This window comes from Leptonotus elevatus, chromosome 5, assembly GCF_054856555.1.
Source record: "Leptonotus elevatus isolate MCC_2025b chromosome 5, RoL_Lele_1.0, whole genome shotgun sequence".
NCBI lineage: Eukaryota > Metazoa > Chordata > Actinopteri > Syngnathiformes > Syngnathidae > Leptonotus > Leptonotus elevatus.
The window spans coordinates 5,516,020-5,532,456 of NC_141243.1; the positions used below are offsets into that span (position 1 = coordinate 5,516,020).

The following is a 16,437-nucleotide window of genomic DNA, read 5'->3' on the forward strand; positions in this document are numbered from 1 at the left end:
ATACCTCCTATATATATATATATATATATAAAAACAGCATTAGAATTCAGCCAACTCGCAAGGCGCTATATGCTATTTTCACACTGTATGCTCCGCCACCTTCAACTATGAAGCACCAAAACTAAAAATAAATAAATAACTAAACAAATAAAAGTGAAAATAAAAATGAATAAAAAAAAATATAATGCAAAATTTTTATGCAAAAATTTAATGCAAAAAATAAATATAAATGGAAATAAAAACAACTAAATAACACGCTTAGGAACGCACCCTCATTTGAATAACATTTCGACCTGAAATGCATGAAATAAATAAATGTGAAAGCATAGCATTTGTATTTATTGATTAATATTTAATTTTATATATATATATATATATATATATATATATATATATATATATATATATATATATATCACTAAATTAATAAATAAAAGTAAAAATGAATACAAAAATAAGAAACGAGACTCAAAAAAATACAATAAAAATAAATGTCGAAATAAATACAAAAATAAATAAATAAATATAATTAAATATCAATCAATAAATAAAAATGCTCTGGTCTCACATTTATTTATGCTGGGGACGCTCTGTCAGGTCGAAATGTTATTCAAATGAGGGTGTGGTCCTACGCATGTCATTTTGTTGTTCTTATTTCCATTTATATTAATTTTTTGTATTTAATTTTTGAATTATATTTTTTTATATCCGTTTTTATTTTCACTTTTATCTATTTATTTATTAAGTAATTTATATTAGTTTTTAGTTTTGGCAGTTTTGGTCTTCCATATATAACGACATTCATTCCCAACTGAAACAAAGGTTGGGATGCGCTTACATGAGTCAAGCTACTATGTCCATAAGCTATAAATATTCATTGTATGCACCATGACCAGCTGGGCTCCTTCATAGGCAAGCAGTTGTACGCCCAAGATATGACAGATGTTCATGCGCTGTCCAGGAAAAAGTCAAATTGTCGTTAGCGGGCCGCTGCCCAAACAATGGAGCCATGTGAGCCTGGAGAACAAGCAAGCTCCCGAAGGCATCCACGTGTTCCAGCACAGCGTGAAGACATCGCTGTTATCTGTAGAAGAGAAGTTGACAGATGAATGACCCTCAATGTAAGGAAAGCGGTGATCATCACTCAGACCGGAAGGATAGATGGGCAGCTCAATGCGCTCCGTTATCGTCACCGACCAACAAGCTGGAGGAGTGTACTGATAAGGCGTACAAATCTCTCTTGGCTCTCACCAGCCCAACACTCTGGACGAACCAGTCAACTCGGTCACGCCCACTCAACTTCCCGACCCAGCGGCGGTGTCCTAGATTTTGATTGGAGAGAGTTTGGCCTTCTGCTGGCCATGTGACAGGAGCAACAAGGCGAGGTCCTGGAGCAGACACAGGCTTTGCCTGACCACAGGCATCGGGGGGGGGGGGGGGGGGGGGGATACCAACTAGTACACAAAGTTTTACATCTGCATCTCAAAGCAGAGTTCCTGATTCATGAATGATGACATTTCAATACTTTAAGTACTGACAAAAAGACCCTTTTGAGAGCTAGTCCTTGTCCGCCCTCACATTGGGACATGATAAATGTTTAAAGCGTCCCACCAAGCGGCACAGTTCACTTTGCGTTTGTGTAAGACGGTTTCAAGGTTGTACGGGGATCAGATGCGTCAGCTGCGGTAATGCCGGGTGGTCCTGAAGTCACTACGCTTCCTTTCCCTTGTCGTCATTTTGGTTTCAGGTATACACACAGACATGAGACCATCAGCAATTGAAAGCTTGCCGTTTTTGTGAGCATATCATTCCCTGTGCAGCTCAGCCCAGTTTGAGAAACGTTACCTGTCCTTTTTTTTTTTCTTCTTCTTTTATAAAGAGCTCGTATTGTTCATTCGGAAATGTCATCATTGCTCTTTATTTTATTTATTTATTTATATATATATATAATTTTTTTTTTTTTGTATGTGGGTGAGTATGTGTATGTGCGTGCGTGCGTGTATTTGTTAGCTCACCAAAAACCTATTAGAAAAAATCCCATACCGTTCACCTAAACCGAACACCGCCGTCAGGAGACCCGAGGGGACCAAAGAAAACCAAGGAAGGTGAAATCCAGCACCGACCAGACACCACCAACGTTACCCGTCCTGACGTCAGGTTGTTTCGCATTATACAATAATTTTGTGGTGGAAGCTTTAGATCACCCTGAAGTCAATTCAGGTGAAGCTCTTTCACTCTCTGTAGCATCCGCTAAATATAGCATATGTTGATGTCGGGTTACAGTGCAGTCCCCCGGAAACACTTTGGCTTTGTGGAATCACCTGATCTTGGAGTTTGGCGTTTTCATCAGTGTGTTGGTAATAACAAACAGATCCTTTTTTGAGAAACTTTATAAATGGCTTAACGTGTGCTGTGCATTGGAGCAATGTGACAGCCATCGAGCTGCTCAAACTGAAATGAACTCGAAGAGAGAAAAACTTTTTGCCGGTTGTCATTTTTGTAACAAATGTCAATTGGCAAGCCATGCAAACATTTTAAAGCTCAAGCTGTCACGTCTGTCCGAATAATACCTGAAACTAAATCAACGGGGAGGAATCAAAGGAAGCTAGTGACTTACGAGAAGCCCTCTATTGTCGTCTGGCAACATACAAATGACAAAGTGTGCAGCTTTCTTGCAAATATAATAAACAGAACAAGGCACAGTGCAGCTTGCTGAAAGTTTGTTGACAACATTTTTTTCTGTCATTTAATTCGTTCATTTGAACATTGAAGAAGCCAAATGATTTCTTATTTGATTTACTGAAATTCAATGTGGCCCATTTGCAATAGAAAAAATAAATAATAATAATAAAAGCATCCAAATAGAAGTACAGTAATTATTAAAAAAATCTTTTGAAGAAATTAATTTGCTTGGTTTCTCTACAAGTTGATCATGACTTAATGACCATGGCAAAATATTGGTGCCAAAGTGAGTGCAATTCACCCCTGCTCTAAATTAACAGCGAAAAAAAGAAAGTCAAAATAAAGTCATACGGTAGATAAAGACAAGCACATATACTGTCAAACTTACAAGCTGAGGATCAAAATAATTTGATCGTCCTGCTGGGTGAGGAGGTGCGAGGTCAAGATGGACGGCGCTACACTTAGTGGAGCCAAGGGTCTGACACCCTTGTCCGTTCACATCAGCAACCCCCGTCAAATGTCCTGACTTCAAAAGGACAACGCAGATCTGGCCTGAGGACGCGACTCACAATGACAGACGACCGTTTCTCCACAGAATTTCTAATGTGGCGCAGATTCATGAGAAGAACGTCTGACAACGGAGCGCAGCCTAACAGCACTAATTATTGCCATTATTCTAACAGCCTCTTTGAATATGGATGAGACGGAAAAGGTTGAAATCGAGCACTTAGTTTTGCTTTTAATCACTGATCGTCTTTATTCATTCCTCAAAATAAACAAACAAAAGAATGTTTAGTAAAAGTACTGTCACAATTGTTTCTGCTTCTGGCTCAGCTGAATTATTCACCAGGTTCAATTCATCAACATGTATGAGGTCATTCATTTCCACAACAATTCAAATAACTGATAGACGTGAACTGCAAATCTGTTTTACGCATTGCTCTCATGATGCTGAGCTGGTTTCTTTGCTGCAATTCACAACAGCTGTCTGATGAAAAGTCTGAAAAGGCAACATTTTAATTACTCCGCTACCTGCCTTGATGCAAAGAGGCAAGCTTACAGTATGCTACGCTTTGTTTGGGAAAAAGGATTATCACAGAATGATGTCGAAGCAATTCCCCTCGAGATCGCGTCAAGTAAAAAAACAAACACTTGCGTTACAAGCGGCAAAGGAAAACGGAGGACGGAAATATGAAGTGTCAACAGAATCAGATCGCGGGCCACTTTCTCTTACTTCATCCCGTGGGATTTGAAAAACAAATACGAAAGCAACATCCAAAAAAGAACTGAACTGAACTTGTAATATAATACCAGCATCCATCAAACTTTCACTTGAATAGCTTCTGTAGATCGCCAAGAGAGGGGACAGGGAGCGTTCAGAGCAGCAAATCAAAAGAGATAGAGCTGATAACAGAGTGCAAGGGTCCAGCTAGCAGAACTTTAATAAAATCCTTGTAGACGTCCCAATGAGAAGACACAAATCTGTTGACAGGCTGTCACTTTATTTTTTACAACCGAACACGTCGTCATCTCCATTTGTCCTTCACAAACTTATAACTACACTACAGCAGAAAGCTTTTAAATAAGTGGTTCTTAACCTTGTTTGAGGTACGAAAACCTCACCCTCATGAGAGATTTTTTTTACAAGTTTCACTGGTTAACAAAACGAACAAGGACAGCAGCCTTTTCATGGGTGGAACCCAGGAGCGGCAGATACAATGAAAACAACAGAGGCCCCAGAATTGAACCCTGTGGAACACCGAGCGTTCCGTCATACACTGTAATTTTATTGCGCATATTCGTCTGACCTTTTTTTTTTTTTTGTGCTTGACATCGTGTGAAAGGATTACAGTAAAGAAATCCCACGACGTACCATCACAACAGCCACAATTTGACTACTGAGCGCACCAAATTCCCTGCGGCACAGAAAGGCCAAACAATGTAGCGTGATCACCTGCAGCCAATGATAGCCAAGCGTGGCGTGTCATCACGAATCGTTTTGAGTCTGGTGTTTGTCTTGACCTCCGCTGAACCCCTAAGACTGGCTCACCGAAACCCCTGCGGTTCAATCGAACCCAGGTTAAGAACCACTGTAATGCTATTCTGTATGTCCAACTTGGTGACGGAGAGACCCATCGATTGTTCTCATCCCTCAACCAGGTGCTGCTGCGGTCGCCTGATAGGACAACATGTGGGCCTCCCCCCCGGCATCTCATCCAGTCACAATGACAAGGCGGAGCGGTCGGGCAAGAACGACAGTCTGTCGGAGAAGTGGTCCATCAGCAAACACACTCAGCTCAGCCCCACCGATGCGTTCGGCACCATTGAGTTCCAGGGAGGAGGACATTCCAACAAAGCCATGGTGAACACAACGCACACCTTCAGATTAGAGGTTATAGCGAAGGTCACCAACATTGTCAAAAGTGACCCCTAGTTCTTGGGTACTAATGCAAAGGGCTACCAATTTGGTACGCACTTCTGACATAACAAATTTGCTCAAATTACAATAGTATCATTGATTAATAGTTAATGATATTAATTTGACACAATGGCGATATCATTTTTCATGAAATATTAGGGGTTTTGCTGGCTATTTTGCTAACCCCGCCTCTCCTGTGTGGTTGCCATGCAAGCCAGCTGAAATTGGACGGATGTTCAATTACTAAATAAACATTTGAAACAAATGGCTCCTTGCCGCAATAAATCGTAGTGGAGGGGAGGAGAGGGAAGAAGAGAGAAGAAGAAAAAAAAACAAGAGTGGGAAGCGAACCCAAGACTTTCTGCTTACAGGGTGAGCGTGCTAACCACTACACCCTTTGTTCAGTTAGGTCCTTTACTTCACTTGTAGTTCACACAAGTGTCTAGCCAGACAATTTGGGGAATTTAAGGCGGCCAATTGGCATTGCAAATGTGAAGGATAATTGATTAATTCGAATTCATTTGGAAACAATGTTTACTGATAAAGGCTACTTTTATCTCTATCGCGCATGAGGTCTCAGAGGAAGTGGGAGTGTGTTTAGTCCGCAGAGGCGGTGCGGGGGTTGGTCCGCACCTGATGACGTCATAGAGTGAGCACCCGCTCGTTTCCTCGGGTTGGGAGGGGCTGGTGCTTGGAGAGCAGAATGGCCTAAAATTTCTCAGAGGGGAAGATGGAGGAAAACAATTTCTGTGATGTTTTGGTGAGGAATTAGCATTTGAACATGAGTAAAAGCACCAAGAAGTTGAATTTTCACGTTACTGTCCCTTTAACTCATTCACTGCCATAAATTCATAAAAAAAAAAAGATTATTTAAAATTAGGGGCGACAGGCGATTAAAAGTTTTCATTGTAATTAATCGCATGACTTCACTAGTTAACTCACGATTAATCACAAATGTTATATCTGCTCTAAATGTACAATAAAACATTTCTAGGTTTTCATACTCTTGTCAACGAAAGTGGATTTTTTTTTTTAACTAATAGAAATAGTTTATATGCCGTCAATGGCAATGAATGAATAAAAAAAAAGAAAACATTTAAAAATTTGGGGCGTCAGGCGATTAAAATTTGTTATCATAATTAATCGCATGACTTCACTAGTTATCTTACAACTAATCACACATTTTCTATCTGTTTTTAATGTACAATAAAACAATTCTAGGTTTTCATACTCTTGAAAACAAAAGCGGGGAGAAAATTTAAACTAATAATAAAATAGTTTAAAAAAAAAAAAATTATATAGCCGTTAATGGCAGTGAATGAGTTAATGTTCCTGTTTCGCCAACTTATGCCTTACATAAGTACTTTAATAAATGTCCAAATGACACTGTAGGAGAAGCTAGCCATGAAAAAAAACAAAAACATATTTCAAATGTTGGAGCACCATTCATCACCAGAATAATTCAAGACAAGATAATGAATGAAGTCTCTGATTTGGAGATAATTACAAGCGCAATGAGTTTGTTTCAAACGATGACTTTTGCATCTGATCCTTCCAGACATTGTCAGTCGTAATTGTAGCATCCACGGGGTTGATGTAGATGATTACAGGTGAATTGCAGCTAATTTATTTTCATGGTTGAATTATTCATGTCATGCATATGTTAGCCTGGGTGTCTGAGGATGAATTAGATAGATACACAGATGTTTTTTTTTTTTTTTAATAATACCTCTGGTCTCCAATTATAGCAAACATCTGTCGCATATGTTTGTAGCTTAAAAAAAAAAAACCACACACACACACAACATTTGCCCGGGCATGCGTGTCCATATCAGCATGATCACTGACACGCATCCAACTGTCTGCAGTACGTGCGAGTGTCTTATGACACCAAGCCGGACCTGCTGCTGCATCTGATGACCAAGGAGTGGCAGCTGGAGCTACCCAAGCTGCTCATCTCAGTCCACGGGGGGCTGCAGAATTTTGAATTGCAACCAAAACTCAAGCAGGTCTTTGGCAAAGGGCTGATCAAGGCTGCCATGACGACCGGAGCCTGGATCTTCACTGGAGGGGTCAATACAGGTGAAATACACGTGTAAAAATCAGTCAAGCCAAATAGAATGAATTATGTGAACGGGGGAGATGTGAGTTGATTCTCGATGTTTTTTTTTTCTTTTTTCCTCTCTTTCTGGCACTTCCTCACGTAAACAATAGGGGTCATTCGGCACGTGGGTGATGCACTAAAAGATCATGCCTCCAAGTCCAGGGGAAAGATCTGCACCATTGGTATTGCTCCCTGGGGCATCGTGGAAAATCAGGAGGATCTCGTTGGCAAAGACGTAAGCGATAAAGCGAGAAACAACACTGCAGTCAGTCTTGAGTTATCATCGAGTGCATCACTATCATCAGTCCTTTTTTTTTTTTTTTTTTACATGTATTATTTCGTGCAGGTGGTGCGTCCGTACCAGACTATGTCCAACCCAATGAGCAAGCTGACGGTTCTCAACAGTCTCCACTCCCACTTCATCCTGGCCGACAACGGCACCACGGGGAAGTACGGCGCTGAGGTCAAACTGCGGCGACAGTTAGAGAAGCACATCTCCTTACAGAAGATCAACACACGTGAGTCACAGGCACACGCGTGTGTACGATTGACCCACTTAGGCTGAGTCATCGGCACAGTGAGTGGTACAGCATGTTACATTAACCGGGTGTATCCATTGGGTTTGCACTCTATTGTCGAGCAGCAGCCTGACGAATCGGTACCTGATTTACGCTACGCATACGCAGGGTATTTTTAGCAAACTCCGCTAGCCTTTTGAAATTGTTCCTTCCTTCAGGACAGGTTTACTTTTTCTTCAAAGCCTCCTGACAGCTTAGTTGAACTCTTTCCTTAAATGAACCCATTTGATGTTCTGCTTTCTCTTGTTGATATACTACAAAATATATCCAATGTGAGAGACAAAACATGGCATGAAGAATTCTTCACTGAGCATGAAAGGAACATTTTCGAACTGGTATGAATAAAATATTTGGTTTGGTTGTCTGAAAGTCAATTATGACCTGTTCCGTCAATCCAGGCAACACAAAAGCTAATTATCATATTTTTCAGACTATAAGTCACACTTTTTTCTGCGGCTATATATTTAAACTCAAAATGTGTGTTGATGGCTGCGAACAAAATCCCGTTGGAGTCTAAACTTTTGCTACTATGCAAGACAAGTGTTTCTGAACTAATTTGCTCCCAAAAACATATAAATACATTCTATTTTAAATGTTGAAACTGTCCCAAAGACGTTTTTGATTATGTGTTTTTTTTTATGCTACAACAAACAGAAGGCTTTGATGCAGCCTTTAAATGGCAAAGAACGGGTTGAATAAATGGTAGTTATTACACAAACGGCCAGCAGGTGGCAGCAGAGCAAAATAGATCAACCAGGGCCATATTGAAAAAAAGCTAATTTACTCACAGTTCCAAATAGATTTGTGAATAATGATTAAACTTAAAATTTTTAATATTCTAATGCTAATTGCTGCAAAACAGAAACAGAAATATACTTTTTTTCCTGATGAAAGAAGAGACTCTAATCTTTCTTTAGGTAGGTTCCATGTTTTTTATAGCAATAGAACACAATATTCTGTGGGCCTTGCAAAATCAGTCAAAATCCAGTAAAACAGCCAGGAGTGAAAATGGCTGGGAGTGAATGAGGTAACTAGAATCCTGCATCGCTTTGTGGCCAAAGGTAGAAAGAATCCTGGTTGGTTGCTGTAAATAGTAAATCTTTGGCCGATGCCACATGCTAAACTAGCAATCTAGCTGGTGGGGCTATGATCCTTTCGTAACACACTAGTTGCCATGACTACTACTTCTACTTTGCTGTGTACAACAAAATTCAATTATTTATTGTGATTTGAACCGGAAAAATTGTGATCTAGAGTTAATTTTTACAGCTGCCAATTTTTATCTTAATTCTAGTCACTAGCGAAGATGACACGGGATTCGAGTCAGGATTCTGCATCTTAAACTAAAAAGAAAAACCGAAGTTTCAAATCCAACTGGAACTCACTGCAATCATCATTCTAACCTTTTCCGCTGTTTTCTCAATCACTCGGTCTTTGTCAAGTCACACAAAAGTGCTTGTTTACTAATAGTGCCAACGAGATCACTTGACCCCTTACCACCTATAAATACGTGTGTCGTCATGATGAATAAGTGTCTGTTAGGTAGGTGTGGGAATTTCCTTTTCACCTGGACAGTACCTACCTGGCTTGACAGTGCACTCCACTAAAAGCGGATAGTATTTTTTCCTCGTCCCGATTAGTCCCGGTTGCAGCAGATATCATGGAGGCGACGTAGCCACTCAATAAGGGAGGAGATTCATCATCACCTTGTTATTGAAACATCCCGCCTCGATCGATACTTTCAAGGTGAGGCGGTGGTGGAAAAATGTTACAATTTCAATTAATCTGATATAACTCTTACTAGAAAATATCATCGGAGACCTGAACATTGAAGTATGAATCGATTTCAGTCTTGAGACAAGCATTTCGAGAATAAATTTATGGTACTGTGATGTAATTTTGCTGATGTATTAGCTTTGCTGTTTGTTCTATGACAAATGACTCAAAGGCAAAAATGTGCTGTAGTCACAACAAACTGACATTTATTAGGCATGCTAACATAACAGCAATGTGGTTGTCACACTCTCCTTAAAGGTCAGTTCTACCGAGTTTAAAAAATTAAAAAATTTTAGTATGAGGCAGCTGTCAGCGAGCTATGTGATGACACTTTAAATTATTGGCGTAGGTTAACAAGTGATAAGACATTGTCACGTGTTTTGAGAGGCGTAATTAATTACACAATATTTTCCATCCCTCCAGTTGTACGTGTTTGCGTCGAGCTTACATCATGCTCCGAATTTTTTTTAATTTTGTGCATGCACTGTGTGTTGTACGCTCTATTAATACACATATTTGCTCGTGTACGGTCTTCATTTGCTATTGAGCCCTTGTCACATTGCATTTATCACTTTTCAATGTCCATTTAATACCTTGGCTGGAACCCAAATGGATCTTCACAAATACAAAACGCGTTGCTCTCATTTTTCGCTCACCCTCCCACACAAAAGCCGGGGGGCTGCCCGTTCCCTCTTTAAATACATTTCTCACCATATTGCTTCGAGTGTGTCAAGGACGAGGACCCGAATCGGGGGAAGCTTTATTTATTTGCTGCTGCCTCCTTTTTGTTGTCAACATGCACACACAAACACCTTTTGTAAATGTCCAACGGCTTATGCCGATGTGACTCCATTCATTTGAAAGCAATGCCTTCTTCAAAACAATAATGTGATGCTGACCTTGCCTTTGACGTAACTAATCTCATAAAAAAAAAAATCTTTGTGTCAAGCTTGTAAAACAATAGCCTTTGTATTAAATGCACAAAGTTGCTCTCTCTGCTCACCCTCCAGTCACGTGACTTGTGGACTTCCCTTTGTCATCCTATGCCTGGAATCATACAAAAGGGGCTGGGAAGGCAAAGGGATGCCCAATCGTCACACAATCACCTGACAATCCAAAGTGCCTGATGGGATTAAACTTAGTTTTCATCTGATCCGAGGAAAAGCCTTAGACTGATAGGATCTGCAAACGAGATACTGCTACTAAGTTTAAAGCAAGCTTATCTGACATTCAGCGTCCCAGATTGTCAATTTTTGTCTGCCGTGCACATTTAAACATTTTTATAGAGGTATATTCTGCTTTTTATTCATCATTTTCTTACTAACATGTATGCAAAATGTTTGGCAACACACTTCAAGGACCAAGAAGCAGACGTCACCCTTGCCCAGTCTCGTGCAAATGAGTCTCTGCTCTTGATATCTGCTATATCGTAGGACTTTAGAGGTACAGTGGTACCCGACTCACACGTTTTTTTTTGAGATACAAACCGTTCTTTGGCCTTTCGACTTAAAACAACACTAAGAAACTTTCAGTTTACTTTGATTATGGCGCCACCATATGGACAAAGTCGGTAAGGTTATGCCTGAAGGAAGACCACGTTTCTCATGAGGACAAACGCATTGCGTCATTTTTGAGCTCATGCCATTCAAATTGACTTCCGTCTTTGTAACGGATGGGTAAAGGGGGAAGTGACATATGCCATAAAGCAGTCAGCGCATTTGTAGTTTTTTGTGACAGTGTTCCTACCATCCTCCTCAAAGTTATTTAGTGCCAGTAAAAATGATACAGACCCACTCAGGCCACGGCAAAGGTACCATTCAACAAGTTTTAAGTCGACGTTTCATCAGAAGAGTTATGAAAATATTTTATTGAGGTTGAAAAGTTCCTTGGTACTACAAGTACCACTTTATTTATATTTTTGCTTCCTCCGCCTTCGCTGTTGGTTTAGTAGACAGTTGTTTTATTAATGTGATTACCTGCCCACAAAATCAAGTATTAAGTATCAATTTTGCTCACAGCACGGCTCCCCGCAGCATCCCGCTGTAGCCTCCAGTCCAATTAGAGACATGAAGAAATTATAGAGTGAGCGGTTAGCGGCGGTACGGTTGCAGGCTATTTTGGGGGTCACTTATAATCGCATCCAGTGAGGTTGATAGTTACAGGTTGGTTTTATTTTGTGATGTCTTTCTGGGTCTCTTTATGATATTGTTATCGACCAAGCAATCTGTTGAGTCGGACAATTTTGCCTTGTATGATAAGTGTATACCTCGAGAGTGAAAAGTGGACAAAACATTTCTCATGAACAGCTCTGACGGGTGTAAACAGGAGAAGAAGAAAACAAGAAAGTCAGCCAGATGGCTTAGCAAAGATAGCAACAGCCATATTGACTTGCTAGACTAAACTTGTGCCCTGTCGAATGACTGCTCTGGCTTGAGCAAACAAATGAACTTCTGTTACTATGAACTGATTAAGGTGAGGCAGCCAATCATACGGTGTTTTGGAGAGGATGACTTTACAACCGGTGCATGACTACACTGCCACTGAAGAGAACATAGAACATAGTGTCAAAGCATCCTAATGAGAACAAGAGGTATAGAAAAATTAAAAGATTACTAACCGAATCATAATTAATCTGTTTGTGCATTGTCAATTTGAAATAAATTCCTGTTTTTTTTAAAACAGGGATGGACAGTAGAGGTTGTGGATCTCACTTCATCTATCCTTCTTTCCTTCTTTTAGTCCTTCCTCTGGTCTCTTGGTGTCTCCATAATCCTGTTGGAATTCAGATGTATTTGGGGTTGGTGAATGATTCTGGATTTGTAACTCTGTGGATGGAGGGTGATGCCTGGTTGGTGTTGGATTTCACTTTGCTTCATCTTTTCCTTCCTTTGATCTTTCCTCCAATCTCATGACAACTTCACGACTCTGGTGGAACTCTGAAGTATTCGGTTTAGGTGAAGGGTTTCAGGTGAAATAACTAATTTGCTCCCAAAAACGTATAAATAAGTTCTATTTTTAATATTAACATGCTCCCAAAGACGTATTTATACGTTCTCTATGGTTTTATGCTAGAGCATACAGAAGGCTGTGATGCAGCCTCTGTACTGAAGAAAATGGTTGAAGAAATGGTAGTTATTACAAAAACGGCCAGCAGGTGGCAACAGAGTATAAAAGATCAACCAGTGCCATGTTAAACAAGCTCATTTACCCACAGTTTTAAACAGATTTGTGAATAATGATGAAACTTAGCTATACTCTAATGCAAATTGCTGCAAAACGGAAACAGATAGGAATATACTTTTTTTCTGATGAAGAAGAGACTGTAACCTTTCTTTTGGTAGGTTCTAGGCTTTTATAGCAGTAGAACACAATATTCTGTGGGCCTTGCAAAATCAGTCAAAATCCAGTAAAACAGTCGGGAGAGAAGGGGGTTGCTTCAGTGAAAATGGCTGGGAGTGAATGAGTTAGAACGCATACTGAGCTCTCAAAAAAAAAAACAATCAGGGATGCATATTTGTTTTTAATCCGATTCAACAATTCATCCATTGATTACTGAAATAATTAGTTAGTTGCAGCCCTAAGGATAACGACATTCTATCAATGAAATAACACCTTCTATTGTGGCTACGTGAACTCTAGCACAAGTATTGGCTTGCATCAGCCAAGAGTGAGTTGCATTTCAATCATGTGCTTTAAGTAAGTCAGAAATGAGTTGAGGGGAGTAAGGAAAGTGAGCAGAATAGAAAGGTCTGACATGGTGAGCTGAAGGGGGCAAAACATGAATGTCAAGTGAAAAGGAAGCATGGAATTGATCAGAAGGCATTCACTCAGATGACACATTGCCTTGAGGAGTCATCCATATCCACCCCCCCCCCCTTTTTCGCTTCTAAACTTTCATTCACAACGATAGTCACTCTTATTCTTAGACAATCTTATTGCCGGATCCAGTAGAAGTTCAAATATTCTACCAGTATGATGGAGGCACCTTGAGTGCTCGCGCTTGCAATTTCATTTCAATTACCAGGAATATTCGAGTGACACAAGTGCTTTGTATATGCGGGTACATGTGGGTGTGTTTTAACTCTGGGTGTAACCTTCACTGACCCTCCTCCATGGCCAGTTTCATTAATCACAGCACACGTTAAGAAAAAAAAAAAACATGAAGTAGGCGAGGTAATTGAATCTCGAAAAGCATAAGACCTTGCGTTGCAGATTAGCCGTGACATCGTGACCTCCTCCGTGGACCAGCCCATACACAGAAGATTAAAACTGTGATGTGGCACTGGAAAAGTTAAGAACCTTGTACTTTTGGGGGGGGTGTTTGCACTGTAAAGACTGAGGCAACCTTTCTTTTACCTTTAAAGTGAAAATAAATGTCACGTTATGTTGTACGATAAAAAATTACCATTAAACTATGCTATTAATGTTGCTATTTGGAGTGAACAATAGGCATAACAACAGCCAGAATAGTCCAATTTATTTAATTCCCTGCAAGTGTTTACATTTTTAAATGATCACTTCCACACACTACACACCATGTCCTAGGAAATCACAATTCTGCTTAACTGTTGAGCTATTTTCAGAAACAATGTTGGTGAACCCGAGGGCTGGGTTTAAAAAAATTGATTAATCAATATCAAATAGATTTTCCTTTCCATAGCCCGATATTGATTCATTAAACCATAAATTTATTATTTTAAGGTTTTTCCGTAAATTCATGAGAAAAATAGAATTTTAAAGGCCTAAAAGATTGTTTGTTTTTCATTTACAAGAGATCTGACTTATTGCACTTTAAGACAATTCTGAATCGTTTTAACTTATATTTAAAACGATTCAATTACAATTTGAAAATTGTTTTTATTTCAAACTCGTCTTTGCTGATGTCAATGTTTGTGGAAACACTTGAGTGGTTATAACAAGTTACTAAAATAGATCAAAGAATTTCACTGCATTAATTAGTTTGTGGAGTTTTTTTTTTATCAAGATATTTAAGAAGAATTAGGTTTGCTAGATATGTGTATATTAATTAATATTGGATGGAATTGAATCAAATCGAATTAAATTTAATAAAAAAAGTGAAATGGAATAGAATTGAACTATTGTGAAACGAAATTGAAATGATTCAGGAAATGAATATCGATACCCAGAACAGTGACGGCTGATTTCAAGTCTTCAATTAAGCTAAAAAAATTTGGGGGGAGGAATCTAGAACTTCAGAACTGTGTGGCATACATACTTTTTTTTTTTTTACTTCCTGTTTTTTTACTTCCAGTAGTGGAGTTAAACATTTTTAAAGGCACATGTGATAAATGCAAGGTTCCAAGGTGTTCTGTCTTGTGGCGCAGAGATAACCGAGTCCGAAGTGCATATGTTGCCAATCCGAGCCTCGCTATAGGTGCATGTGCAGCGGGAGGACATGCATGGATGGTGAAATGCGACATGGCGTGGAAAGAATGTGAGAGCCTGGTCAACAGTGTGGACCGTGGAATACGAGACCTTTTTCCGAAAGAAGTGAAAAGGTCACAATAGTCTTCATGTATTCCTCCCTTGCCATGCGCCACAGTACTAGAAGGTTAGGACTAACATCATATTCACACATTTGACAAAATTGAGTTATGATCTTCTTGAAAAAGAAAATGACGAACTTCACAAGTGCTACAAACCCTTCAGGAGCTGATTTAATTAAACAGCGAGAAGCACAGTTTGTAAAACTTCAGCGGATGTCTGATGTGAGTCAAAGCAGTAGGAACTTCCGAACTTGCTGGAAGGAGGCTTGCTCACACAAGTTTTCTGTCGTGCACTTTTTCACTCGTCGTTATTGATCATTTAGAGGCAAGCCAGAGGAAAGAAGTAGAAGCCAATCAATCAAAGCAGCGCAGCGCGGACCGACGAAGGAATGACGTTCGCAAACATTGGCATTTCTACGATATGAATGCTCGGCGGAAAAATACAATCTTTTTATATTTCTTATATTCCAATAAATAACATCTGTTTATTGTTTTTATGATAAATGAACACCTAAAAAACTTTCTTTTTTTTTTATTTGTATTTGCAAAGACAGAGGGCATGTTTGTTTGTGGTGCCATCAATAATTCACTTAGAAGCATTGTATTGGGTAGCCAGTATCTGATTAACCTCAAGCAAGAAAAAAAGAAAAGCAGCGTCAGATGCTAAAGACGACATGCAATGAACGCTAAGAAAACTGGTCTGCGTCACAGAAACATCTTCTTAGAAGTCATCATTTGATGGGCATGCAAAATGTCCCTGCCCAAAAAACAATGACAAATAATTTTAAATAAAGGCTGATATATTCCAATATAGCATTTTCTTTAAAATTGCATTAAATGAATTGCAATTTTTGAATTTCTAGTTCCTGATCTGAAACTGATATCGGCTGGCGTCATGAGTCCCGATACATGGTATCGGTACTCGCCCATCCCTACAACTACACAGGTTAGGGACCCTAAAATGGGAAAACCCCACCATAGAGAGTAAAAAAAAAAAAATTTTATTAGAAAATTAAATCAATTAAAAGATACAAGTGCATCAAATCGAACTGTTCCAATTTAAAATATATGAAGCTATGTATCAAATCGTCTTTTATTGGGGAGATGCAAACCATTAATTTTAGGTTACTCAAAGACACTAAATTGTCCACCGGTGCAGAGGTGCCAAGTACAGGTCCAGAAAGTAAAAATCCTGTCGCAGTTTGGCTTTAGCCTCAGGTGCTAGTTAGCTGTCAGCTAGCACCCATGGTGCTTGTTTGCCTGCTAGGGAGCTAGCTAGCTAGCCAGCACCCATGGTGCTCGTTTACCTGCTATAGGGGGCTAGCTAGCTAGCTAGCTCTAGGGGCTAAAGCCAAACTGTGGCAGGGCTTT

At 39.5% G+C, this 16,437-nt stretch overlaps 1 protein-coding gene across 1 annotated transcript in view; it reads left to right on the forward strand.

Annotated features, from left to right (window-relative positions):
* Window positions 1-16,437, forward strand: part of trpm3 (transient receptor potential cation channel, subfamily M, member 3) — a 152,519-nt gene that overhangs the window by 83,857 nt on the left and 52,225 nt on the right. Inside the window, 4 exon segments of the mRNA XM_086075100.1 lie at window positions 4,843-5,044; window positions 6,970-7,183; window positions 7,316-7,440; window positions 7,552-7,723. Coding sequence (XP_085931226.1) covers window positions 4,843-5,044; window positions 6,970-7,183; window positions 7,316-7,440; window positions 7,552-7,723 — 713 coding nt within the window.